This window comes from Zootoca vivipara, chromosome 6 (genome assembly GCF_963506605.1).
Source record: "Zootoca vivipara chromosome 6, rZooViv1.1, whole genome shotgun sequence".
Lineage (NCBI taxonomy): Eukaryota > Metazoa > Chordata > Lepidosauria > Squamata > Lacertidae > Zootoca > Zootoca vivipara.
The window spans coordinates 41,531,516-41,557,985 of record NC_083281.1 but is presented as its reverse complement, the minus strand read 5'-3'; the positions used below and the strand labels follow the sequence as shown (position 1 = coordinate 41,557,985).

Genomic DNA, 26,470 nt, shown 5'->3' with positions numbered 1-26,470 from the left:
CAACTTTCGGATTTGAAAATAAGGGATCGCCAGCCTCACAGTCTAAGTACGGTATATCTAACAATCCAGGATAGCAGCGGGAAACGGCGCTGGAATAAGGGAATGTCCCGCAAAAAAGGGAAGGTTGACAGATGTGGAACACGCACGTTGATAATTTTGTGTTACTCTTTTTTGTAGACGACTTTCGGAGGCAGGGAGGAATCTGCTCCGAAGGGGGGGGGCACAATTTTTAAACACTCCTCCCGCCCTCCTCTTGCTTTTCTGTCAATTTTGCCCAGGCAGGCCCCGCCCACACAACTCTAACAGCCAACGGCCTTTCTTTTTCAAACCCCAAGCCTCGCCTCCTCCTCTTTGTGACGTGCGTCTAGAGGAAAGAATCTGCAAGTTTCCCGCTTGATCCAAGGTCACGTGGCGCAGATTCCTATTTATCCCCGCCCCGTCTTCGTGTCACGCTGGCGTAGGCGGCGCTGCAGGTGGAGCGCGAGGACGCGTAGGAGGGAGCCAGCGCCCGGGAAAGAGGCTCGTGTGACTATCTTTAAGGGAGAAGCGCGTGCTTGTTGACTCTCTGCACCCCACCCCCCATCGTTCTTCCCCATCCGGCGCCCGTTTGGCACACCTGTCTCGTTTTTGTGAATCGTTTGTGAGGAAGGGAGAGGGGTGTTCTAGAATCGCTCTAGAGTCTAGAAGGTGCTAGGAGGGAGAGACGGGGGTCAGCTCTGGAGGGAAATTGGTGTTATGAGGAGCTCTTTATGTTCCCTCGAACCTAGCCAGCCTATCCTCTTCCCAGAAAAATATATATTATTTTACTGACAGTGGAAGTCTGGGCAGCTTTTAAAAGCAAAAGTAGTTTAAGCCTGCTTTTCTGGGCATGCTGGCCTTTCAAGGCAGCTTACAAGAGACTTAAACACATGAAAATTATTGAAATAAGGGAAAACATAGGTATGTGTGTTTACTTTGTATACACACACACACACACACACACACACACACACACACACATGTATATGTATTATTACATATATTTTAAGTGCAACACAATTCTGCCAAACAGGCTTGAGTAAGCATGCTTTCATTGGTGTGTTTTTTTAAGGTGATGAGGCTGTACCTATATTCCTGTGGAGGAAGTTCCAAAGAGTGTATGATGGTGATATTAGTTGTTATGCTGATATGAACATGTATTCCATGTGGATAGTAGCATCACTACATTTGGCAAGAGGGAACACCTGTAGATATGCTGGGCTTATCTGTTGATGTGAATGTGTACATTCTGCACATGTGTGGCTTCTGCAGAGCATGTGCAAAGCTGACTTTTTAAAAAATGTTAATTTTGGTTCAGCCTATATATTATGAGCGTGCATAGTGTACATTAGAGACATCTGGGAGTGGGGGGATTAGGAGGCAGAACTGATGCTGTGCCTTACACCACACCACTACCATAATGAAAACCTTTTCTTTCCTACCACAGAGTTTGCAGCATTTCCTGGAATAGGCAGGTTGCAGTAAATGTGGAGAAAACAACATGGGTCAATGAGCACCTTGCAGGGAAGAACAGTACAAGCAACAGTTAGCTCTTACTCTGAAAGACATTGCAAATGAGGTCTCAGAAAAGGAATCTGTACCATCTAAAAAAGTTTCATGCAGTTTGTTGGCCTCTGAAACTTTGTCAGAACCTTGCCCAAGCAGAATGAAAAGTATAGCAACAAAATTAACAAAGCCTTGCTATGTGCTTTTGAAAGACACCAACCAGCAAAGAAAAAAACAAAAACATTGTTTAATGCATCCAAATCCAAAGAAATTGCCACAGAAAATGCAAAACAAAAGGAAGGACGGTATTTATGAAAAACTAAAGGTTGCCCTGTTTGACTTGTTAGATAAAAATTGTACTGAAAAGCTAAAGACATCCTCCAAGATTAAGAATGCTGAGGGACAACTGGAATATGAAAAAGTGAACAAGGTGGAAAGTGGCTTGGAACTCAACACTTCTGTTCAAGTGCTAAGTTCTGGAGAATCGGACCCTGGGGAAACAAATAATGATTTTGACATTAAAGCTGAAAGAGATACAGAGATATCTGCCATATGTGATGAAGGTATTTTTGCAAGATTTTCTTCTAAGGAATCATGCCATGATAATTCCATTATCCATCATTGTCATGAAGAAGAAATTGAAAAAGAGAAAGAGTGTTTAGATACTTCTCCAATTCATGAGATGCAAAAGCTAAAGATTAAGTTTCTTGAACCAACTGAAATGTTTATGAAATATGAGAATAAGTTGGTTAAAAAGGCAAAGAGGAAATGCACATGCCATAAAATAGAAGAGTATCAAGATCTGGACACATCACCTAGCTTTTTAGGAGAAATGTCAGGCAGTGATACTAGTCAAAATCTGATAGCTACTTTTCATAAAGAAGCTTTACAGACTCACAAAATTTATTCCTCTTTTTCATCTGAAAATTCATTTAGTGAAACCAAGGTCTCCAAAATATCCAGAATAATGGGTGCGTCTTCTCTGTTGCCTGATACAACTGTTGAGAAAGAAGACATATGTCAGGCAAACTCTGAATTTGAACCTAATTTTGTTTCAGAGGCTAATCTTAAAATAGACTTGAAGGACACAATTTCTGACATAACGAAAAGTGAGATGTCTATAGGAGAAAGAATTGTTTCAGATTCTATGGATGCATCGGCTGAAGAATTTCTCAAAGGACAAGTGGGTATGGAAGAACATGAGACTCTAAACCCAAACAATACCTTGTCTGGGAACAAGAATATGGATAGTTGCTGGTTTCTTCTGAAAATTGATGAAGTTATAGATCAGGAAGATTCTGTGTGTGCCACAGATGAAGAAAACAAATTCAGAGACCTGGAATGTGGAGATGTTATTTTAGATCATAGTCTTGACTTTCTAGAGTTGGAGAGCAAGTCAGGGTATCAGTCATTCACAGATGGCACTGCAGTTACCAAGCTCAGTGAGAAAAGAAGAATGTCAAGTGATCACCAAGAGGACTTTGATGGCGAAATCAACAATGTAGAAGAAAGTGTGAATACTCAACCAGCCGAAGAAAACACTCATGTGCAGGTGTGGTTGTAGTAGCATGTTCACTGTAGGCTTGTGCAAACACTACTGTAGTTAAGGGACCAAGAGGAAGCCAATTAGGATAGCATATTCCCTCCCCCTATTCCATATGCTTTTTATTGTCAATTCTTCCTACCTGGCCTTAGTAGCTGTTAAGTAATACCCACGTTTGTATCTTACCTTTACATCCCAAACAGGAAGCTCAAAGAGGCTGGCAGTCTTGGTAAAATGTATCAATTCAAATACAGTGGTACCTCGGTTTATGAACACAATTGGTTCCGGAAGTCTGTTCATAAACTGAAGCGTTCATAAACTGAAGCGAACTTTCCCATTGAAAGTAATGGAAAGTGGATTAATCCGTTCCAGACGGTCTGCGGAGTAACCGTTCATAAACTGAAGCGAACTTTCCCATTGAAAGTAATGGAAAGTGGATTAATCCGTTCCAGATGGGTCCGCGGAGTACTTAAACTGAAGCGTTCATAAACTGAAACATGGGTGTAATTGGTTCCGGAAGTCTGTTCATAAACTGAAGCGTTCATAAACTGAAGCGAACTTTCCCATTAAAAGTAATGGAAAGTGAATTAATCCGTTCCAGATGGGTCCGCGGCGTTCATAAACCGAAAATTCATAAACCGAGGTGTTCATAAACCGAGGTTCCACTGTAGTCTAAAAATGTAACTCTCAAATAACCTGGCTTCCCACTTCACCAGTGATTTCTAATTAGCTTCAAACCTAATATAGAATAGGGAAAATCTGTGGACTGTTTAAAAAATTATTGTAAACAACTTAAGTCAATAGCAGGATTGACATAAAAACGTGCAGCTACAATTTAAAGGGGATACAAAAGGAAAATTTAGTAAACAGGTTTGAATTGGATATGCAGTGGTAAAAGATACACCATAAGTAAGAGCAGAAAGGGGGGAGGGGTCATTAAGATTTGGCACATTGACTGTAAACTTTGTCAAAATATTTGTAAAATGGAAAATTAAAAAATAATGTAAAAAATTCTAATTAGCTTCAAACCTGAGTTAAGAATCTTGGTGACGTAGAAAACCTGAATATTTGTATTTTTTAAAAAATGGGATTTGTTATTTTATCCTATCAAAATTTCAGGACTATTTTTTATAACATAAAAATATCAGCTACAAAAACTGACCCTAAAATGAGACCTCTACAAAATTCTATGATAAAAGCCCCAGCCAATCCCGCCAGAGTAAGAAATGTGAATTCCTCCTGACATACTTGGCAAGCTTCAGAGAACACTTGTACTCTTTAAAAATTATCTGGATTTTGAACACTGATGGTTGGAAAGGTGTTCTTTGCTGATCTTGATGGCAAACAGTGAGTGTGGGGGATGGGTGATCTGTTAGATATTTCTCTTAATCAGCCAACTAAAAAACAGATTGCTTTTAAAAGTTGGTTTATAATTGATGTGTTCTCTTTCTGTCCAAGGAGGAAGAAAGCCTGCGACCACATCAATCTCACGGTGTAAAAATGGTCTTTTACGTATGTCATCTTCTTACTGTCCTCATTGCTTTATGGTTATGGTTTGGTGAGGATTAAGTAATACATCTAATTTTAATGCAGTATTTGAACTCTAGGCTTTACAATCTTATCTCTCAAGTTGCAGTATGATTATGCAACATAGCTCCTTTACATTTAATAATAAAGAGGTAGGATATTACCACTACAGCACTGGGATGGAAATAAGCTGTCTCTGATTAATTATCCCCTTGAATAACCATTAAATACCTACCATAGATACCTTGTTCCAGGTTAAAACTGGCCAGCTTTAGGGTGCTAATTGTAATTTAAGGTTGCAGTCTTCTCAGAAGTCCCATTAAATTGGGAGTAAGTAGGGCTAGGACTGCAGCTTCAATTATTAGCCCTTTGGGCATGTTAACATCAGAAGGGCTGTAGCTCAGCATGCAGAAGGTAAGGTCCAATGTTTGTTTAATTCCATTTCATAAAATGTATACACCACGTGATTATAAAAAAGGTCAAAGTGGTTTCATCTGTGGCATCTCCAGGTAGGGCTGAGAATGTCCCCATGAGGGCCTATGCTAACCATTGTAGGCAGCACTAAGCCAGATTGACATTTCTTCCAGTGTTCTCTGGAAATACAGCGAATAAAAGATTGTGAGGTTATCAGGCTTGACGTGAAGAGTCATATTCCCCTGAATCATACCAATGCCTAAAGCTGGGCCTGTTCTCTGAAAGTTAATAAGTAGTTCTGTCTCAGTGTTCTGAACTACATAGCCATTTGGTTATGTACACAACTCTACGAATTTGTAAACTGATGATTAACTTTGAGCTTGTGATGGCCACTTAAAATCTGATAATGGGGCAGTTTGCACAGCACCACTTCTGATTTTTTTCTACATAACACTAAAACTTCCCTCAACCTTTTTACTATAATAACAAGGTGACTTAAATAAGGAGCTGTCCATAATTTTAAAAAATAAAATTGTGTGACCATGTAAATATTAATGTGAGGTAGCAAGTAGAGTCACTTTAAGTTGAGTGTACAGTCTGTTCACTTTAGATTTTGCATCTGCATTACAGATACAAAAAGGGGCAAAAACACTATAAGGGCCTTTCTCTTGTCCTGCTGCTTTATTAATGTCCAAAGAGAAATCAGAGAAGAGGCATTTGTAATGGAAATGAGCGCTTTGATCACTTTTATTATACCTACATTACAAACTCAAATGTGTCAATGCCTTTTTAGCCTCATGTATGAATTCCTGTTCCTGGAACCAATAAAGCAGCAAGCTTAGCTGCCAAATATAGATCCATTTTAGGATCATTGTGAAATTTATGGCAGTTCCCACTCCTCCCCCATACTCCTAGTCTTAAAACCATTTTCTGTTTGATTCTATTTGTTCTATAATTTACTTCCTTTAGGAATATTCTGGGTCAACAGTCAAACTCCTCGGAACTCAGACTCGCAGTGATGAAATGTTCACTTTGGGGAAGCTCATAGAACTGGAGGATTCGTCAGATGACGAGGTGCACATTACTAGATCCCATTCAGTAGATATTTCCCTCTTGCATTGCAGCATGATGAAATAACTGAGTAGAATGATTAGCAGCTGACAGCAATAAATGTTAAGATAGTTGAGGAAGCTCCTTTTTAATGAAGATGATTAGATAGGAGTTTGCAGTAAGTTTCAGGCCTCTTTCTGCTTCGTAGTGATGTCAAGAGCTTATTAATTTGTTGGAAGCCGAACTTGTCTCTGGTGCCAATCATGCTGCAGAGGCTGTGTGAAAGGAGAATGTGACTGATACCTCTCAGCACTGAGCTGGCTAAAGGGAGTATTTGTTCATCCATCCCTTTGTTCATTGTTGCGTTTTTTAAATCTTGCCTCTGGTGTCAAGTGGATTGCCTTGTTGACAAATCCAGCAAAGCAAATGTCATGCAACAAAAATACCCCCTTTTAAAGCTTCCTTTCTTGCTATCCTTGCTGCTGAAATATTATTATTATTCCTTGAAATCTGCATGCAGCCCTTCAGCCATAGATCTCAGGGACGTTCACAACACAAAAACAATATAAAATCCACAAAATATGTAATATAAATAAGAACAAAAACAAACCAAGTATCTTCCCAACACATTTAAAACGGTATCTGATGTTAATCAACCAAAGGCTTGATTGAAGAGGAACGTTTTTGTCTGGCGTCTAAAGGTGTATATCTCCCTGGGGAGTACATTCCACAAAATGGAGAGCCACAGCAGAAAAGACCTGTTCTCATGTTGCTACCCTCTGGATATCATGAAGGAGGCACAGGAAGAAGGGCCTCAGATGATGATCTCAGGGTTTGGGTAGGTTCATCTGGAGTTCTTGGGATATTGCGGTTCTGAGCCATTTAAGGTTTTATAGGTCCAAACCAGCACTTTGAATTGGACTCAGAAGCTGATTGTCAGCCAGTGCTGAAACCATCTTGCCCCAGTGAGCAACCTGGTTGCCAGATTCTGCACCAGCTGAGGTTTCTGAATCGTCTTCAGAAGCAGCCCTATGTATCACACACATTGCAGTAATCCAGGCTAGAGGTTATCAGAGCATAGGCAACAAAACGTAGGCTAAGTCAGCCATCCCCAAACTTTGGCCCTCCAGATGTTTTGGACTACAATTCCCATCATCCCTGACTGCTGATCCTGTTAGCTAGGGATCATGGGAGTTGTAGGCCAAAACATCTGGAGGGCCGCAGTTTGGGGATGCCTGAGCTAAGTGGATGGGAAGGATCACAAGGGGAGAAACACATCCCTGCACTTCTCCCCCTTAGAAACTTAGAAACCATTCAGAGTGGAAAGCTATAGACCAGCAATATTACTGACAGATTGACTTAGGAATGCCAAGAAAGGCACCAAGTTGTCAATTCCTGTCATAGACAGAAGGTATCCTGTTGGTGAGATAGGGAAAGAGAATATGAAGTATTGTACCATTTCTATTTTGTCAGTTTGATTACTTATTTGTGCAGCACTCACACTGCTTTATCTGAAAAGAGAAATTTAATATAACGAGCAGATCAAGAATCCATTTATTTATTTTCAATTAATTTTTAATTAAGAGAATTTCAGTTGTACAGAAGAAAGTGAAAAAAAGAAAAATGAAAAAAATGCAAAGAAAAATAAAAAAGAATAAAAGTTTTACACATGCACACACTGTAGATATATAGAGCAGGGTATAGCAGACTAAATATAATCACTTACACTTCCATGCATTATTTTATAGATATGTAAGTACTGTTATTGTCATAACATATATATGATTGTTGATAGCCTACTATATCCTGTATAAATTATTTCCAAATGTCAATATTATTTCTCCAAATGAAGTCTGTGTCAATAAGCAATCCGTTCATATGTTGTGAGCACTGTTAAGTCTTCAATCCATCGATTAAAGGGGATTATTATTATTATATCTTTATTCTTCCAGTGCATCAATACCAGTCTTGGCCATGGTTAGGGCGCGTAGAAGGAATCCATTTATGGCTATTCAGCAAAAGGTCTCTTGTTTTATCAATTTTTCCCGATTAAAGGTCCAAAGAAACCAGTAACTTAGTTCCATTTTTTCTTCCAACCATCCTCACTGCAATTCCCACAGCACAAGGAAAGCCAAGGCAACTGTGCTCTTCTGCTACCAAATAGTAAGAATGAAGGGAAGCTGTATTCAGAAACTGTCGTTCAGCACAGGCCTTTGAATTTAGGTAAGTTGCTGCTTATTTACTGAACATGTATTGGGGCTTTTAGCCATCAGTCCCCAGGGATGGGCAAAAGGTAAAATCGACAGGTAGACACCTGGGCTCCGTAAATTCCAACTAAAAATAATTCTGTATCGTGGCTGGGCTTTTGCTAGTTTCTGTGTCTTCAGTTTCTGTGTTCCTCTTTTGTAAAATATGAATACTGATTTGCTAACAATGTATTTAAGAGTTCTTGTTCATATACCTGATTTGCCATGACACAGATACAGATCTATATTCCTATATGCAGGCTATTCTAGTGTATGGCTTTTGAGACACAATAGATAATTGACTCTATACTGTACACTCAGCCACAATTTTACACCTGACTGGTTGGTGGATGTTGGAGTTCTAGCAAAAATACAGAATAGAGCTCACAAGACTGAAGTCTTCCCTCTTACCACTGTTACAATGAATGAATGAGGAAGACACAAATCTATGATGAAGAAAAGCTGTGTAGCCAGGATGCCTTATGTTCGCCCTCCACTGTCAGAGGCAGTCTGCCTCTGAATGCTAGTGATTGGGAATCACATGAGGTGAATGCAGTTGCACTCAGGCCTTTGGACTTCCCATAGGACCTTTGGTTTGATCCATTGGGGCTCATAGGTAAAAAAAGGTAAAGGTAAAGGATGCCTGGATGGTTAACTCCAGTCAAAGGCGACTATGGGGTGCAGCGCTCATCTCGCTTTCAGGCCAAAGGAGCTGGTGTTTGTCCACAGACAGCTTTCCGGGTCATGTGGCCAGCATGACTAAACAGCTTCTGGCGCAATGGAACACCATGACGGAAACCAGAGCGCATGGAAATGGCGTTTACCTTCCCACCGCAGCGGTACCTATTTATCTCCTTGCACTGGTGTGCTTTCAAACTGCTAGGTTGGCAGGAGGGGGCTCATAGTACCATCACTGTGCACAGTGCTTTATGTGGTATAAATCTGTGTACACAACATGCATTTTTTTTTAAAAAAAAAAACACCCCCAAAGAATCCTGGGTCCTGCAGTTGTAGCAGAAAGCTGCAGTTCCCAGCACCCTTAAACTACAGTTCTCAGGATTATTTTTTTTTTTTGGGGGGGGAGAAGTCATGTCCTTTAAATGTGCATTAAATAGATGCTTTATATGCAGCCCTAGAGGATAGGGGCCTGCAATCATAACTTCTAGAAGGGTCCCTGTCCTTGCTCAGTTAGAGCTCACTAGCTACAGATTTGTGTGTTCTATTTCTACATAGCTCAAACATTTCAGTAACCAGTTCAATATTGAAGTGGTATTTGATAAGTCCCAGGATATTTTCAGACCGATGAAGGGCTTCTTAAGTCCATGAGGTGTTACAAAACCACCTGTTGGTGTCCTAGAGTCAGAAGATTTTCTCAGGGCAGAATGTTCTTTTTTAAAAAGCAGCAACTGAAAAATGCTTATAGTACACCTTGTCTGAAGCAGTTATGGGTTGTGTGCTTAAATTGTTTCAGCTCTGATGCTTTTCCAAGTGTAGAGAAAGCTGTTGGCAGTGTGGCTTCCCTGGGGAAGGAACTGTGAAGAGGGCAAGTTCTTTATTTCTTTAACGTTTTATCACAACACTGGCAGTAACCAAAGCAAGCCCATCATGGGTACCAAACCGTTGAGAGTCCTGCTATACCCAGAAGAACAACTGCCAAGAAACATTGTGGCTCACACTTTTTTTTTCATTCTGTGGATATTTTAAAATTTACTCTAGGAGTGAGGCTAGTGCTTTGGAGGGGAAACAAACCCAAATTTTGATTTTAAAATGCTGCAGTTCAGCATCTGGAGTACATTAGGCAAATTAGTGTTGATAAAAACACTGAATTTGCATTTTTGCTGTGGTAGCAAAATGTTCCTTTTTATCCCTTGGTGGTTCCAAGTACTGTGGAATGAAAGCAACAGCATTTCACAAGATCTTCACAGCTCTAGACTCCAGGCCCTGCTCATGCTAGCTACTTCCCCCTCCTTTTTATAGGCCACATCAAGGAATGTTCAGATGTTAAAAATGGGGAATTGCTCACAGGGGCGTACCCAGGATCAAAATTAGGGGGGGGCAAGGGGCGGGGGCAAGGGGCGGGAGGGGAGGGGCCACAGTGGGAATATGGGCGGGGCTACGTGGCCTGCGTCCTCCCAGCTCTTCTGAGGAGGCAGCCCCAGGCTCTATGTTCCCGGCGCGAAGCTCCAGAGGCGCGCGGGGAACGCAAGCCTGGGGCTGCCTCCTCCGCACCTCCCAGGTCTTCCGAGGAGGCGGCCCCAAGCTCCCGTTCCCGGCGCGAAGCTCCAGAGGTGCGCGGGGAACGCGAGCCTGTGGCTGCCTCCTCCACTTACACTCCCCGCTCCCGCTTAGCGCTCCTCCGCTTACGCTCCCCTCGCGCCTCTGGAGCTTTGCGCTGGGAGCCGGAGCCTGGGGCTGCCACGCTGCGCCCCTTAGCCTTTTGCTTCTGGGGGGGGGCAATTGCCCCCTCCTGCCCCCCTGCCCACGGCACTGGTCGCCCCTCTGGGCAGCTCGCCCCATCCCCCGGGTGCGCTGTTTCCCTCCGTCTCTTACGTTTACACCCCACCGCTTTTGCAGCTCGATAGTGGGAGGGGGAGAGGAGAAAGTGCGATGGGTTATGGAAAGGGGAAAGGGGGGAGGGCTGGTCTGTTTCTTTCTGGCTGGGGCCGCGCACCCCACTTTTTGCATTGAGATTTCTTTCTTTTTAGCTTGGGGGGGGGCGGGCAGCTGCCCTAACTTGCCCCGTGGTGGGTACGCCCTTGATTGCTCACCCTTTAAAAAACTCTAAAACAGTAACAGAAAAGCACAGACATGGTGGGGAGGGAAAATTTCCTCTTGTCAACAGCAGGTGTAGCTGACCATGCAATCATCTTGTAGCGTCTCAGTGGTAACAGAGATGTTAGCTTGAGGGTGAATTGCATTTAACCAGCAGTACGAAGGTGTTGTATAAAACAAACACAGCCTGGGGCAGCAGTGGGGGAAAATAATATGTTCGCCTTGAAACAAAATTGTGGGGCCATTACTCCCAAAAAATAATTGTTTATACAAGTTCTAATTATCTAGTACTATGATATATTCTGCTTTTGGCTGCTGATTACTAGAGAGTAGTCTTCAGCTGGGAGAAGAAAATGAGTGTTGGCTGTTTTGAGTGCCTGTGTGTTTCTCACTTCTGTAACTGAGAATGTAGCCATTGATTTTTCAGAAAAGCTTAACCCCTTGAACAGGTGGGGAACATTCTAGGCAATGTTCTGAAGGCCACATGCCAGTGGTAGGTGGAGCCGGAGGCAAAACTGGGCAGAGCAACAAACAGAAATTTTACCTTTGTACTGTAGACTACTTTCTCCACACACACACACCCCTCCATCAAGAAAAACAAGGAGCACATAGTTCAAGCACACCAGGCAAAAATGCTCTTGCTTTAAAGTAAGGCCAGTGATGGGTGTAGTTTGGAGAGTTCCAAGGGTCATACAGAGAGGTCTGAAAGGCTACATTTGGCCCCCAGTCCTGAGGTTCCATACCCCTGCCTTAAAAGCAGGCAGTACTGGATCATCATATAATTTCTGTTCTGTAAGTTCCTTGGGGAGAATGTTGGAAGATCTGAAAGTTCTTTTGTTTTAAGATGATAGTAGGACAAAGAAGAATAAGAGACGTCAGGGACCTAACAAGGCACCAGCTCCAGTTCACAGTTCTCAGCTGACTCAGGAACAAAGTCGCCGTAAGGTTATGGATGCCTTGAGGGAAGCTCTTTTGAAAAGGTAAAAATTCCTGGACGTCTCAGTCTACACAGAAGATGAATTTACTGTGTGTTTGAGTCTTGATTGTAAGGTGGTAAAGGTAATTTGAAACATTTGTAGCATTATTATTATTTTTATCCCACCATTCCTTCAAACAGTACAAGACATGATAAATAGCTTCTCCCATGATATCCCCACAATGGCCCAAGTCAATACCTCTAGCAGTTTATACCACACTGGCAGTTATAACACACTGGCATTACCACACATTTATCTGTTGCATTGAGAAGTTGTGGACTCTGGGCTTGGCCCACTGACCAGTTTTTGTGTGTAAGAGCAGACATGTTTGCAGCTCAGCCCTTGTATGGATGCCCTGTCTAGGTAAATCAGCACATTCCTTGCCTTCTGTGTTTCAGGTTGGATGATTTGCCTGACCTGTGTGTACAGAAAAACACAGTCTTGAAGATAGCAAAGAAAGTGGAGCAGGAGATTTTCAAACGATTTTGCTGTGTTGAACAAAACTACAAGAACAAGTACCGCAGTCTGCTCTTTAATTTAAAATCTGCAGAAAACCAGGTCAGAAAAACAAAATGAAAAACCACACAAAACTCTTTATTTGCTTCCTGACTTTTTATTGGGCAGTGTGATTATCCTTATTAAGCAAAGATTGTATATCGCGGTGAAAGATAGATTTTTTTTGCTATGTTTTGTTAACTTGTACCCTTTGTTACACTTGCCATCCAGTAATATTTATTCCCTCTCTAGGCTTGAAAGATGTGTCTCGCCATCACTGTTATTTTTTTAATTGGCTGTGCTAGTAAGATATCCTTGACTATGCAAAATGGCTCACTCAGCTTTTTTTTTTTTTAAACATCCTGCAAAAGGTTGCTGCTCTGGATTGATTGTTATTCTAATAAAGAGATCCTTTTTAATGAGGACCGCTTGTTTCACTTATTTCAGTACCTCTGCCGCAAATTAATACTCGGGGAGATTACCCCCAAGAGACTAGTTCAGATGAGCTCCCTTGAGATGGCACCCCCGGAACTAGCAGAGTGGAGAGCCAAAGAGAACAAACGTGTAAGTAATCATTTTATGCCCAGGAAAAGGCAATGTGGAGCAAATCGGTTTCCAGCTTGGACCCCAAAGTTGATTCTGATCAGCAGCATGTTCTGTGCTTATCTTAAGGCAATTTACTTACTAGAGAAAAAATATGTCCTAATAGAAGCCCAGCGGTGGGACATGTTTGGCTTTATTTTTCCATGTGTATCCTAGCCTTAGGGCTCTTTCACACACAAATGGTGGCAAACCTGTGCCACTGAATGTATGCTTCAGGTCATAGCCAACCCTGGTTCCATAACAAGTGTATGTGTATGATACCATGTTGGTAAACACGTGTTTATTGCATTTGTGCATTATATATCAAGTGTAAACCCAAAAGCATAATATGTGAAGTGCCCCCTCAAAAAATACAAATTTAGAGCCATGCCTGCATCACTCTGCTATTTGCAGGTGCTGGAAATAATAGAGAAAGAGGAACAAGAAGCACCAAGGTGTTGCTCTGCAAAATTCAACCACAAAGGAATTGTAGAGATAGAGAGAGAAGCAGAAGAGGACTTGATGTTCCAAGAAATATTTGTGAGTAGATGGTGATATTCAGACAAGCACAAGTAACTGAGCATACACTGTGCAAATCATTTCGTGCTCAAGGAAAAATATATACAGTAGGTGCCTGAGATCAACCAAATTGCATGAAGCAGGCATCTGAGCTGCATGTGATGAATTTCTGACACAGGTTTCTGTGCAGTTTGTTGGGTAGTAGAGAACTACTTAACTGCACCACTGCCTTGAGTCCAAGCAGGTGCAGCAAAAACAGCCCAAATGTGACCCCCTAGACTTTTGCCCTGCTTGTCGTTAAAATTTCCTGTAATCGCTATAAAAGAAGAGCGATGGGTTGCACTTGCCTGTACTGTGGAACCTGCGTAGGACCCTGGGGGTGCAGGACTGAAAGGTAATGGCACACCTCACACTACAGTCCCTTTGACTTTTCGTTAGTGACTTTGATTATGCTTTCAGTAGTGCTTTGGTCAGAGCCTGTTCTGGATAGGATCAGAGAGCCACATAATTCGCCAGATGCTGTAAAGGAGTCAACATTTGCTCTTACAAGTGCTGCAGACTTTTAATTGGCTCCCCCCCCCCCCAGATTAATTGACTGTTGAGTTGTTTAACTAATGAGACTAATTGTAGTTAGTGAAACCAAAAGTTAAGGGCACAGTAACTTGCCACCTTGCATTATTTTTAGGGATCACAGTCACCCAAGGAGGTGAACCATAGTTCTGAGGTTCCTGGAGTATCTGTGAGAGACCCAGATGATGTTCAGTGGAATCATTCTGAGGATCCTAACTATCTTAGTTGTTTTGGTAAGTTATTTTTGCCAAGGTACAAACTTACCAAACTTGTTAAGATTCTGCAGCAAAAAGAGGGATTGCTTTTTCGGACCACTGAATTAAAGCTTCCAGCCATTCTTTATGAGACTGACCTTCTGAGTTTGTGAGTTTTTATTTTATTATTTCTTCAAATACAAAACTCCAAAGTCAATCTTCAGATCCAAGTGGCAGTAGAAAAATCTGGGGCCTGCCAATTAAATTTGACTACGGAGAGAAAGGATTCTCAAAAATTGTTTCAGAGTCTTTTAATGTGGGGGGAAAATAGCACTATTCCTTCTGGCTTTCTAGGACAAATTACTGCTGGCGGTGTGCAGGGATTTAAGCCACCTACGTACAAGCACACTTTAAAAGAGAAAGCAGATGCCACCAAACATTGGCACCCAAGCACCATGTACTCAGAGGAAGGAGAAAGGCCTCTGCATGCGGACAGGTCTGTATAATTCATACTTCTCAACCCCCAGAACTTTAATATTAAAGACAGAAGACCTATAAATAACACAACACTTTTAAAAATGTGATACATTAAACCTTAAAAGAAAAAAGAAATACAGTGGTGCCTCGCTAGACGAAATTAATTCGTTCCACGGGTCAATTCGTGTAACGAATTTTTCGTCTAGCGAGTCCCAGTTTCCCATAGGAATGCATTGAAACTTAATCAATGCGTTCCTCTGGGGGACTGGCGGCAGCATGCGACGGGGCTTCGGAGAAGGTCTCCGAAGCCCCGTCCAATGCCGGCTGTGTGCGAGGCGGCGGGGGGAAAAGCTCTCTTCTCCCAACCACCGCCTTGCCTGCCTCCCCCGACATGGAGTGCAGCTTCAGAGACCTCCGAAGTTGCGCTCCATGCCGGCTTTACGCTGCGAGAGGCGGCGGCGGGGGAAGAGCTTCTCCTGCTGCCTCCTCCCCCGACATGGAGCGCAGTTTCGGAGGTCTCCGAAACTGCGCTCCATGCCGGCTGTGTGCGGCGAAAAGCGGCGGCGGGGGAAGAGTTTCTCCCGCTGCTGCCTCCCGCCTGCCTCCCCCGACATGGAGCGCAGTTTCGGAGGTCTCCGAAACTGCACCCCATGCCGGCTTTTCGCGGCGAAAAGCGACGGCGGGGGAAGACCTTCCCCCGCCGCCGCCTCTTGCTCCGCACCCCCGGCACGGAACGCAACTTCGGAGACTTCCGAAGTTGCGCTCCGTGTCTGGGGTGCAGGGCGAGAGGCGGCGGCGGGGGAAGACCGAAGTTGCGCTCCGTGTCTGGGGTGCAGGGCGAGAGGGGTGGCGGGAGAAGACCTTCCCCCGCCGCCGCCTCTCGCCCCGCACCCCCGGCACGGAGCGTAACTTCGGAGACCTCTGAAGTTGCATTCCATGTCGGGGGAGGCAGGTGAGAGGCGGCGGCGGGGGACGGAGCCGAATCGCAGCGGGCGCTGCTTGCCCCCCGCCTGTCTTCCCCGAGCCAAGGGGAAGACAGGCAGGGGCAGCCGCCGCACCGCCGCGTTTTGGCTCCGTCCCTCCTGGCAAAGGAAGATTAGCTGTCAGCTTCCCGCGCTGACAGCTGATCTTCCTTTGTCGCTTTCTATGGCCGCACTTCGCAAGACGAAGCGGTGGTCATAGAAAATTTTGTCGTCTTACGAATGCCTCGCGCAACGCAAAACTCTTTCGTCTAGTGAGTTTTTCGTTGTGTGAGGCATTCGTAAAGCGAGGCACCACTGTAAGTCAGTCTGAGATGCGTGAAGCTTTATTCATATCAACAGTGTTACTTTTAAGATGTGGCAGTAACTCAGGCATGCATTGCCATTTCCCCTTGGTAAGAGGAAAAATTCCATTGGATAGCCTTTTAGGTCCAAGAGAGAAATGAGATAATAAAGCACAGCACATCTAGATTTATAGGGGAAATGTGATTCTTACTCTTCTACAACCCATCCAGCAGATAGAAGAAGAAAAATTCTGAGACTTAGTCTGGTGTTTTTGGAACCTTTGTAGTTGTTGGCTGTCGTATTTGGTATCAGTACTGTACGTCCTCTGTTATTGGCTGAGTTGTTGAGGAATAGTTCTGAACGTTCTGACTTATCAAAAGTTTAAAAAACAATGATCCACAGAAACTGATGGCTTCCATTGCAACAACTTCCAGAGGGTACTTATGTTAGTCTCCTGCAACAACAACAACAACAAAAGAACTTTAAAGACTAATAAATTTATTATGGTGTTAGTTTTCATGGATTAGAGTCCACATCATCAGATGCATTGCAATACCCCTCAGTTTGTATGGGTGTAAGGGGAGTGGAGTGGGGGAGTATAAAAACTGGAGTTTATTCGTAAGGAATTACAAAAAGTACAGCCTGTGCCAATTTAATTAGAGCTTAACTGTATGCAAAGTAAACACTATGAAACATTACAACAATTGGTGATAACAGAATCGGCTTAGCATTGTTGAGTAAAATAACACCTGTAGTTGGACAGAAACAATTGTCTCTATTCAGGCCCAAATGAACTAGAATCAAATTTCTTGATAAATTGTAACTCAGCTGTTTAATGTTGGGATTTCCCTTTGAAGTTCCTTTGTTCAGAGATAGCTACCTTAAGGTCCACAATGGAGTGTCCTGATAGCTTGAAATATTCTTCCCCAGCCTTGCCAATCCCACTTTGAATAGCCAATAGCTGCACTCTTTGGGATAGCTAGCAGCAATAGGGGGAGGAGTAGCAGGCTCCATTTACCACATTCCTTGGTGTCTGTTTGGATTGGACCCAATAAAACAAGCAGTTGAAAAGAATGACATTTAAAAACAGTTATTAAAACAAGCTAAAACAATAAAACCAGAAGTTCAGTTCAGGGGAATGCTTGCGTAAACAGGTGTGTCTTCAAGAGCTGGCAGAATGCCAACATTAGGAGACATTTCCTAAGAGCTATTTGATGGTGGAACAGTGCATCCGGAAGTGGCGAGTTCTTCTTTTCTGAAGGTATTTAAGCACAGTGGATAGCCATATGTTAGGGATGTTGTAGTTGCAAGATCCTGTATTGCAGATCCTACATTGAGCCCCGGGGGTTGGACTAGATAGTCTTCGAGGTTTCTTCCAGTTCTATGATTCTGAACAACAGAACTGCATTTGCATAATTTTCATCTCTTTTAGCCCTATCTCACCTCACATTCCAAAGAAACATCGACGAGTGGAGAAGCAGTCCACGAACTCTTCCATCTGGGAAGGAGTCATTCACATGTTCAGTGTGAAGCAATTTGTGGCAAAAGCATATCCTGTTTCTGGATCCAGCTGTAATCTGTCACAGGTACCGGTATGAGCAGTGGTGGCTGGTAACACTGACTTGGTAGTGCTGTGTCATAGTCCCGTTGCCAAGCAACAGCGTGCAGAGCTCAGTGGAGTGCGAGGCCAAACAAACAAAAGATAAGAGTCTTTGAGATGCACCTGGCAGAGTCAGCATACAAAGTCAAGTCCGTTCCAAGGGTCGGGCAAACAGCAATCCACATACAGTCATACCTCGACATCCAAACGCTTCGACTTCCGAAGGTTTCGACTTCCGAAGTCAACAACCCCGGAAGTCTTTTCGCTGCGTGCGCGGTCTGCACCTGCGCAGAGCGGCGCCAGCGCGAAATCGCGCTTTGCGCAAGCGCCGACAACGTGCTTCGGCAGCCGAAAACCTCGACTTACGAAGATGGCCGCGGAACGGATCGTCTTTGTAAGTCGAGGTACCACTGTAGTCAGACAAGGGTCCAGGCAGAGAGCAGGAAGCAGCAAGGTAGGGCCAGGAACCACAGGTATTGTTTCCAGCCTCTGATGGCTGCTGAGAGCTCTGTTTAAGAAGGCTGGAGCCAGCTGGTTCTCATCAGTGCCTTCTCTGTGTCCTTGAAGGCTGATCAGCTGCAGGTGGAGTCACTCTGCCTTCTCCTTCTTCAGACTGCTGTTCAACAGGTGAAGCTGACTCTTGGCCTATGACAGGTTGCAATTTTTAACCTTGCTTCATCACATTAGGACTCATACAACACTTATTTAAGAAAGTGTGCCATTACAGACTTGCAGACTGCCACCGTCTTCTTGGTGGAAAACATCCACTATTCTTTGCACATCTGTGGACAGGGGAAGAGCTGCTAAGCAAGAGGGCTCAAGTATCATTTTCAGACAATATTGACTGCATACCTCTTATTTAGAAATTAAGGCAGACCTCACAGCATAAGTTTGTGAATTCGTGTATTGATTACAGCTACATATCCATTGCCAATGAACTAAAGGATCATGCAAAAACTTTTAAAATGTGAGGAACACTTGCTTCCAGTTGCATGCAGTTATCCTCACCCCAAATCAATTTTAACTTTTCATTATCCAAAATACATTTTTCTCTAAATTAAAAGAACCCTTACCAACACCTGCTGCAACTTTTAATGAGTGAGGCTCTTTGGGGAAGGGAACATGTTAATTCTCTGGTTACTAAAGTCCAAGGGTTTTTTTGAGCAGGAACTGGGTTCCCTTACCTTTTTAAAATTAAATTGGGGGGGGGCTGAAACAGATATACACCCAATGTCTGAGCCAAAAATCCACCTATTTTAACCATTTAACCACTGCCTGTGTGTGTGTGTGTGTGTGGCACTGTGACTGGATCCCACATTAAACAGACAGACAGACAGACAGACAGACAGACAGACAGACAGACAGACAGACAAGCTTTGTGTTGCGTTCCCCCATATTTTTTCCAGAAAAAGGTACAGTACTGCTAAAACCTATGAGGAGATCTGGTCTTCAGGGAAACAGCTCAGTTTGCTCAGAACAGTTGTATGATTTGATAAGGCTGGAACAGACTAGGTCCTCTCTAGTCAATGTAGATTGCCTTCATAACAGGAAGGAGGGGGAACTGTTCAGCCAGGGCTCAAAAACAGGCAGTTCTTGAGGAACATGGGAGGGACCTCTTTACTATCCAGTACTTTTGAATTAAGTGTGGCTAAGTGATACAGAGAGCAGATTGGACAGAGAAAAGGAGATGGACAGAAATATCTCCAAAGCTTCTCTTGAGTTCAAATGGAAGTATAAAATGTGCGTGGGACAGGAAAGAATGGGTGGCTTTGGAACTGGGGAGGGGGGTCCTTTAAAAATGTGTTTGACATTCTCCTTGGAAGGTTTGTGCCCCAGTAGTCCAAGTGTAAGAGCCTCTACTGGGTATGAGCAGGGCTAGATTAGGTACAGAGCAATACCTCCACATTCCCTCCACCCATTTAAGAACTGTCAGCAAGTTTGCCACTATTATCAGACCATCCCTTTTATGTTGCTTCTTGGGTGGGATGTGCTGACCAAGTCCTAATAACTCTGGAGGAGGGATAAGCAAGTGCTAAATAAGCCTTACAGTCTCTGTTAAAGCAGCAGGGTAAAAAGAGAGGACAAAATAAGGTATCTTTCTACTCTTCCCTGGTTAAGTTGAAACTGATGTTCCAGGGATTCTGATACTGCAACAGTAGTCATAAAACTGGTGTAGTGACTAAGACAGTAAATTATGAGATGGAAAATCCATGCTTCAAAACTTATTCCTGCCCTGAAAGTTTTAGGAAGCCTCCCCATCCCATTTTCAGTAAAGGGAGAACTGCTGCCCTTAAAACAGCCCTAGAAGGATTGCTAAGATAATGTTCATTCTAGATCTGTTTCCACTAGATCAGTGTATTGTTGGAAAACCAAATTCAATCACAGACATGTGGATTTCACTTATGATAGTGATCTTCCTTTATGCTCTTTTGATTTGTCCAGGCCTTACCACATCTTCTACAGGGAAGGGGCTGTATTCTCCCGGAGGATGTCTGGGCCTATCTAGACAGCATATGGCCAGCAAACAGCAAGGTATCTCTCTGAAAGGTTCTTATTTTAATCAGGCTCTGTTGCTTATTTGGTACCACAGTTGACTTTGAAGGTTCCCACAGCCCCACCAGGAACATCCAATGCAGATTTGTGTCTCCTCAGGATCCTCCTTTGTAAAGAGTGGGATTTGGAGCCAAATTACATGTTACATAGCATCAGCTACATAGCAGATTTTTTTGCTTCTGTATTTACCATAGGTAATTCTGCAGGTGCATGTGTGTATCATCTGTATAGGGAAGGTACCACAGATAAAGCTCTGAACAAAAGTTCTCTCATCCAGACTTTGCTTTTCTGCTGGTTGATATTTCCACTGAGTTCTTGGGTCCAGGGATATATCAGTCAAGGATTGTAGTTTTGCTCTGAACTGTTTTAGGACTGTAGCTTAATGACATTGTTTTAAGGTGTTAGGGCTGGGAGGTATCTGGTTTTCAACATTGCGATATATCACTACCTAAGTGTTGTGATATAACAATATATCACGGTGTCTGAAATAAGGATGGAACTACTGTATGTAGTTGAAAAGCGGAAAAACATTGCAATATACTGATGTCTGATTTCAGACACCATGTCTGAAATAAGGATGGAGCTATGTAGAGGCATTGGATGGTTTTATGGTTTTCGCCACATTGTGATTTTTAATTGCACACGTGCGTGCGCGTGCGCACACACGCGCACACACAAATTGTGATTCACAATATATTGTCAGGTCAAAAATTATAAAACCAATATCATGATATTGTCTTAAAACTGGTTTTGGATGATATATCATCATATTGCCTAGCCCTTGTGTGTGTAAGTGTGTGTGTAAGTAAGTAAGTAACACCCAGTATACTACACACATACAGCATAAATCAAAGAACTGTATGAGCCCTTGTAGCTAGATTGGAAGGTGAATAACATTGCTCTTAGCAATCTAGGGCCTCCTGATAGTTACACCTGTAATTTGTTAGCTAAAGAATAAATTTAGTAATTACTTCTTGCCTTTCCCTTACATGCAAATCTGTTTCATCACACAGATGGTGGTGGGGCATTTATAAGGAATGAAAACCATAGAAGAAGTATAAGGATTTTATCTTACTATGTTGGTAGCACCTAGTAAAAAAAAATTATGTCAGCACCATCCAGAACTCTCTTCTGTTACGCTTTCCTGTTTTCAGAAGTGTTGCAGTTGCAGATAGTAAAGGACCAGACTGTGGGCTGGAGTAGGTAGGGCTAACAAGCACGTTCTGAGGAGGCGGGATCTTTCTTGAACTCCTGTCATCTTCCTGCCTTGATTAGGGAAAGTTCTTTCTCGGAGCCTCTTAATGGCTAGAAGTGAGCAATGTATACAAAAAACAAAACAGAAACAAAAGTACAAGTAGAAAGAAAGAGATGCAGAATGCAAAAACTAGAAGCTTAATGTGGGAATAGAAGGGCTGGAAACTAAATGCATTCTTCCCTCTCCATGAGAGAGGCTACAACTGGAGTGGACACCACTTGGGAACTCCCAGAACTTACCGACTCCTAGAACTTACCAACAACTATAAAGTGGTAGGGAGCCAGACAAGACACTCAGCCTCAGGCCCTGCCTTCTTGGCTTTGAGTCAAACTGCAGCTAGAAACAGTCCAGCATGATCTAACCTTACAGGAGGGGATGTGATTTCTAGGACCCGGACTTGATGAGCCATTCCCTGCTGTCACCCTTATTCTTGATTGAAGAAATTTTCATCCTGACCTGACCTGATCCGTAGGCTGGCTTGAGGCCACAGTGGTGCACCAGCGGCAATAAGTCAGATGGCAGAAGGGAGGTGTTAGGCTTTCTTCCAAAGGAGGTGTGAAAAGCTCTTCACCCACCGAGCCCCTCCTGATCTGGCAGCTGTGTTGTGTGGGGCCCTCCCTGAGCTGAATGCCCTCATTCTTATAAGAAGAGCAGGTGCTCAATAGGCAAAATGTTCCTTTTCATAGGAGCTCTGTACTCCCTGATAATAGCTTCCTTTCTTTTTCTTCCCTTGTTTGTGCAGGAGATGGGAGTGATAAGATTCCACCCCAGCTTACCCGAAGGCTTTGACCCTTATAACACACTGTATTCCTACTTGAACAATAAACAGAGATATGGCATCCTGGACAGCAACCAGATGGAGATCTTCATGGTGCCTTTAGCAGCTTACCAGCCTGTGCCTTCTAAACTGCACGCATTTGGTGGTCCAGGTAGGAACTGGGAACAAATCTTTCTCCTTTTCTTGAAGTTCATGGAAGTGGAGTTGAACAATTATCATAGATACCTTTCTGGAGAACACATTTTGTGCCACATTAAGTCAAGACTCAGTTTTTCATTTCCCCTGTAAACTAATACAGTCCTACCTGGGTTTAAGTATGCTTCGGTTTGAGTACTTTCAGTTTAAGTACTCCGTGGACCGTCTGGAACGGATTAATCCACTTTCCATTACTTTCAATGGGAAAGTTCGCTTCAGGTTAAGTACGCTTCAGGTTAAGTACAGACTTTCGGAACCAATTGTGTACTTAAACTGAGGTACCACTGTATGGCTATTCTACTACAGTTTCTTTTCTGCATGAATTTTGTTTGTATAAGCAGTTTTCTTAGATTGGGGGTGGGAAAGACTGAGAAGGGAAGGAAATGATAGAGGTTTATAAGATTATTTGTACCGTGGCACAGAGAGGGTAAACAAAAGAGAAATTTTACTTCTCAGCATACAGAAGCTTGTTGAAATCTATTGACACTGATGGGCAGAAGGTGTAAAGGCAACCAAGAGGACTTTTTTTTAAAAAAATATTCTTATTAAAGATTTTCTGGGGTTACAAAAGTACATACATCTTCTCTGTTTTCAGATCATAAAGTTCTTTATACAGATCAGGTATATTCAGTGTGAGACTTTGATGTATACAGTATATAGTTGGGGGAGAAGAGAGTTGGGGAGAAATCAGGGCAGGGAGAGAGAAGGGGCTAGTAAACTTTCATTCTTTCATTTTCTTTCCATTTATTATTTTTATTGACAAAAAGAGGACATTTTCACCACAAATAAGGTACTGGATGGTGTGAAGAATGACATTTCCTTTGGAGTAACTCAGTGAAAAATACGCAGGCCATGTGCTAATGGCAAGAGTGCCAATGCTCTGTATATTTGCTACCAAAACAAATTTTGGAACTAGGAAACAGATGGCTAGCATATATTATTACAAAATACCTGCCAGAGAATACAGGTCATGGAAGGAAAATAAGCAGTACACTGAAGGATTCTGGGGCTTCTGAGTCCTCCCTAGATGTTGGCCCTGACTCCAATATGTGCAGCTAGTTTGCGTAGCAAAATGGATCATTACTGATTTTATGGAGCTGCCTGTACTCATTGGAACCCCAGTATGCATATTGGAGCTTCTGGAGTGATGGAGCTTCTCAGAGTTTGAAAATGAATCTTGAATGTTTGGCGTATGAGGCAGATATGTTTATGCCCCCCTTAGCAGAATCCTTCAATTACTGGTCATCTTAAAAAGTCCACTTTTCTGAATCCCTCCTGCCATTGGCCTTTTTCATCATATTATCTGATATGACCTTTGCATGCCTATTCCGAGACAGCACAGAATTTGATCATCTGGCTGGAGCAGGATATTAAAATGTATTTGTTGACATTTGGAAGTGGTGGTATCCTTTTATTTCTCATTGCAAAGCACTAGGGAATCATGTGTCCATTTATCAAGAATGCTATTTCCTAGGACTGCTGTGAGAGGATGAAGACAGGCAGGCAGGGCAGTGGGAAGCACCAAATGGATTGAAGTGATTCCATCATGTAAATGAAGTATCATAATAAGGATTATTCTACTACATCACTTCGGTCTGTGTCTGGTGTTAAACCCTTAGAAACACACTATAAATTTTACATTTTCTAAAGCAGTACACCTCTGCTTTTTTCTAAACAGAGATTAGATGATTGCTAGTGGGTTTAAGGACTTGGATTTTTTTAATTATTGAATGATTTGCCCCTCCCCCCAGTTTGCATTTAAAATGTCAGGGTGCATGCTGCAGTCAAATTATTGTAGTTTTCTAGGAGCTAAGGCACCTGTTTTAAAAACAGCTGAGATTCTCATGCCTTTGTCACTAGAGTTACAAGAAACATGTCATTTCATTTATTTGCTTTCTTTCTTTCTTTCCATAGGGCTTGAGCCATGCCACCCTTCTTTGTTGCTGGGACTAATTCTGCCCAAGAGAACATGTACGGGCAGTTTGGAAACAATGTCTAATCCTTTACCAAAAGCCATGAGGAAGAATATCACTTTAAAGGACAACATTGAAGCTGATTGTTTTTCTCTTCCACAAGTGGACACTTGCCAGACATGGCCACCACCACAATTGTCCATAGATAGCCTTCTCTGTGGAAATGAGGGGCCCCTGCTAGTCCTTCCAAGACAAGAGCCTTTAGCAGCTGATGCTGTCTTTGTTCACCCTGAAGGGCTTGGTGGAGAGACATTTCATAGAGATCCTTCCTCTTTGCGGCATGAAGAGGCAGGAAATGAAGCCAACCACTTTCCTGTAGGTGATGCTCTCCAGTCACTAAGTAGTTCTCCTTGGGCAGTGGAACAGTGGAGCAACTTGAGTCTGGGAATCTTGGGAGCACAGCCACATCAGGACAGGGATCATGTGCAGCTCTGTGGTGATTCTGATGAATCACATATCTGGAAGACTATTGAGCTGCTTTTGTCTTCTAACCCTGTGTGCCCAGACCAACATGAAGCAGAGGGAGCAAACCTATTAGATTCCCCATTCTTACAGAGCATCCTTTGTGCTGATGCTGTGCCACCTTGCGAAGTGTCACAGGTTCTATCTTCGCCCCAGATTCCTTGCATTGCATATGTTGCTGGAGAACCCAACTCATTGTTGCAGGAAACTTTATCCCTCATCCAGCATGTTGAGTCCCAACTCCAGACCCAGGAGCCTAATACACAGATGCCCTAAGAGCCTTGTGGCCCTCAAGGACTAAACTGTAGTTGTTTAAAAACAAAATCCAAAGGAAGGGAAAGGTGGCCTTAAAGATTGTGGTGAGGCATGGCAGCCATCTTCTAATGCAATTAAGAACTTATCTCAGGGAAAAAGCGGGGGGTGGGGAGGAAACCTAATATTGGATTTGTGCTTTTACTTTTCCAACATTTTTTTAATATATATTTGCTTTTGCTGTTGTTCATGACTCTCATAATCCTTGTCCTCTGGCAAGATTTGATCAATGTTCAGAATGTGCTGGTGGTTAAAAAGACATTATGACCACTGGTGATGATTTTGCAAGCCACTAAGAGGTGAATATTGATGACCAATTTTATTAAGCATTCACGTAACAATTTTGGTAAGCCTGTCAGCTGTATTGTCCTGCCAAGGAGAATCTTGCCATGCTTCTGTACCTGGCCAGAAAACTGGAGAACCAGTGGGAGAGATAGTGTGATCTTCACCTCTTGTTAGGAAGATGATACCACATGGACTGGTTTGCCAAGTAATGTTTGCATACCACTTGTTACAGGGCCACCTCTATTTTCCTGGAAAGCTTTCTTGCTACCAAATTGGATGCAACAGTCGCAGGTCAATGTATTGAGACTTGAATCTCTGCCAACCATATTGTAAACAGGTGGGGAATTCTAATGGTAACAACAACAGCATTCAGGTAGGGGGAAATCACATTGGGGAACAGACTGTGTAAGCTGCAACTGGTGGAAGGTTTATCACCCTCTGTTTACCCTTCAAATTGAGCAGATCTGGGTTTTTAAATTAATGCACTTGCCACTGTGGTTCGTCTTGATTGTTTCTGTAAATGGTGTGAGCCTTGTCAGGCAAAATCTCGAACAATGTCTGTGGCAAAGCTGATTGGTACACCACAAGCACATTTTCAGTATAGCCTGAAAACAAGCATTCTCCATTATGACCATGCAAATTCATGCTTAATACCGTCCTGAACAAAAGGGTTTTATGGTGAGACATACAAGTGAATAAAGGTCCACTATTTCTGGTTTTTTTTTGTAATTAGATGTGTTTATGTGGGGTAAGAGAGAGTGACCCTAGTGGTAAAAAAAGTGATGTTGTAAGATGAAAGTTGGGTTGGTACTGGTGTTATCTGCATACAGAATGCTAGCATGACAGGTTTTTCTGTTTTTCTGTTAATCTGTTCATCACAATAAAAGTTTTGTTAATTGTTA

General features: G+C 42.8%; 1 protein-coding gene across 3 annotated transcripts; it reads left to right on the top strand.

Annotated features, from left to right (window-relative positions):
• The first annotated feature begins 974 nt into the window (after nucleotides 1-974).
• On the top strand, nucleotides 975-26,470 carry SPOCD1 (SPOC domain containing 1). 3 transcript variants are annotated; one of them, XM_035120620.2, is made up of 14 exons: nucleotides 975-3,076; nucleotides 4,526-4,579; nucleotides 5,978-6,082; nucleotides 8,179-8,281; nucleotides 11,921-12,056; nucleotides 12,452-12,611; nucleotides 12,996-13,112; nucleotides 13,545-13,670; nucleotides 14,335-14,452; nucleotides 14,768-14,909; nucleotides 17,588-17,741; nucleotides 20,198-20,287; nucleotides 22,306-22,492; nucleotides 24,451-26,470. In XM_035120620.2, the coding sequence occupies exons 1-14, from the start codon at nucleotides 1,685-1,687 to the stop codon at nucleotides 25,245-25,247; spliced, it is 3,681 nt and encodes a 1,226-aa protein (XP_034976511.2). In that variant the 5' UTR covers nucleotides 975-1,684; the 3' UTR covers nucleotides 25,248-26,470. The 3 variants fall into 3 exon arrangements, with proteins under 3 accessions (XP_034976511.2, XP_034976513.2, XP_034976515.2); XM_035120622.2 differs by lacking the exon at nucleotides 13,545-13,670; XM_035120624.2 differs by lacking the exons at nucleotides 975-3,076; nucleotides 4,526-4,579; nucleotides 5,978-6,082 and adding an exon at nucleotides 6,180-8,080.

Bases quoted from the DNA above. Each gene is read 5' to 3' on its own strand.
- SPOCD1 (XM_035120620.2), top strand. From the start codon at position 1,685: ATGAAAAGTATAGCAACAAAATTAACAAAGCCTTGCTATGTGCTTTTG. The intron at 6,083-8,178 runs GTGCACATTACT...CAATTCCCACAG, and splicing joins AGGATTCGTCAGATGACGAG to CACAAGGAAAGCCAAGGCAA. The intron at 17,742-20,197 runs GTACCGGTATGA...TGATTTGTCCAG, and splicing joins CCAGCTGTAATCTGTCACAG to GCCTTACCACATCTTCTACA.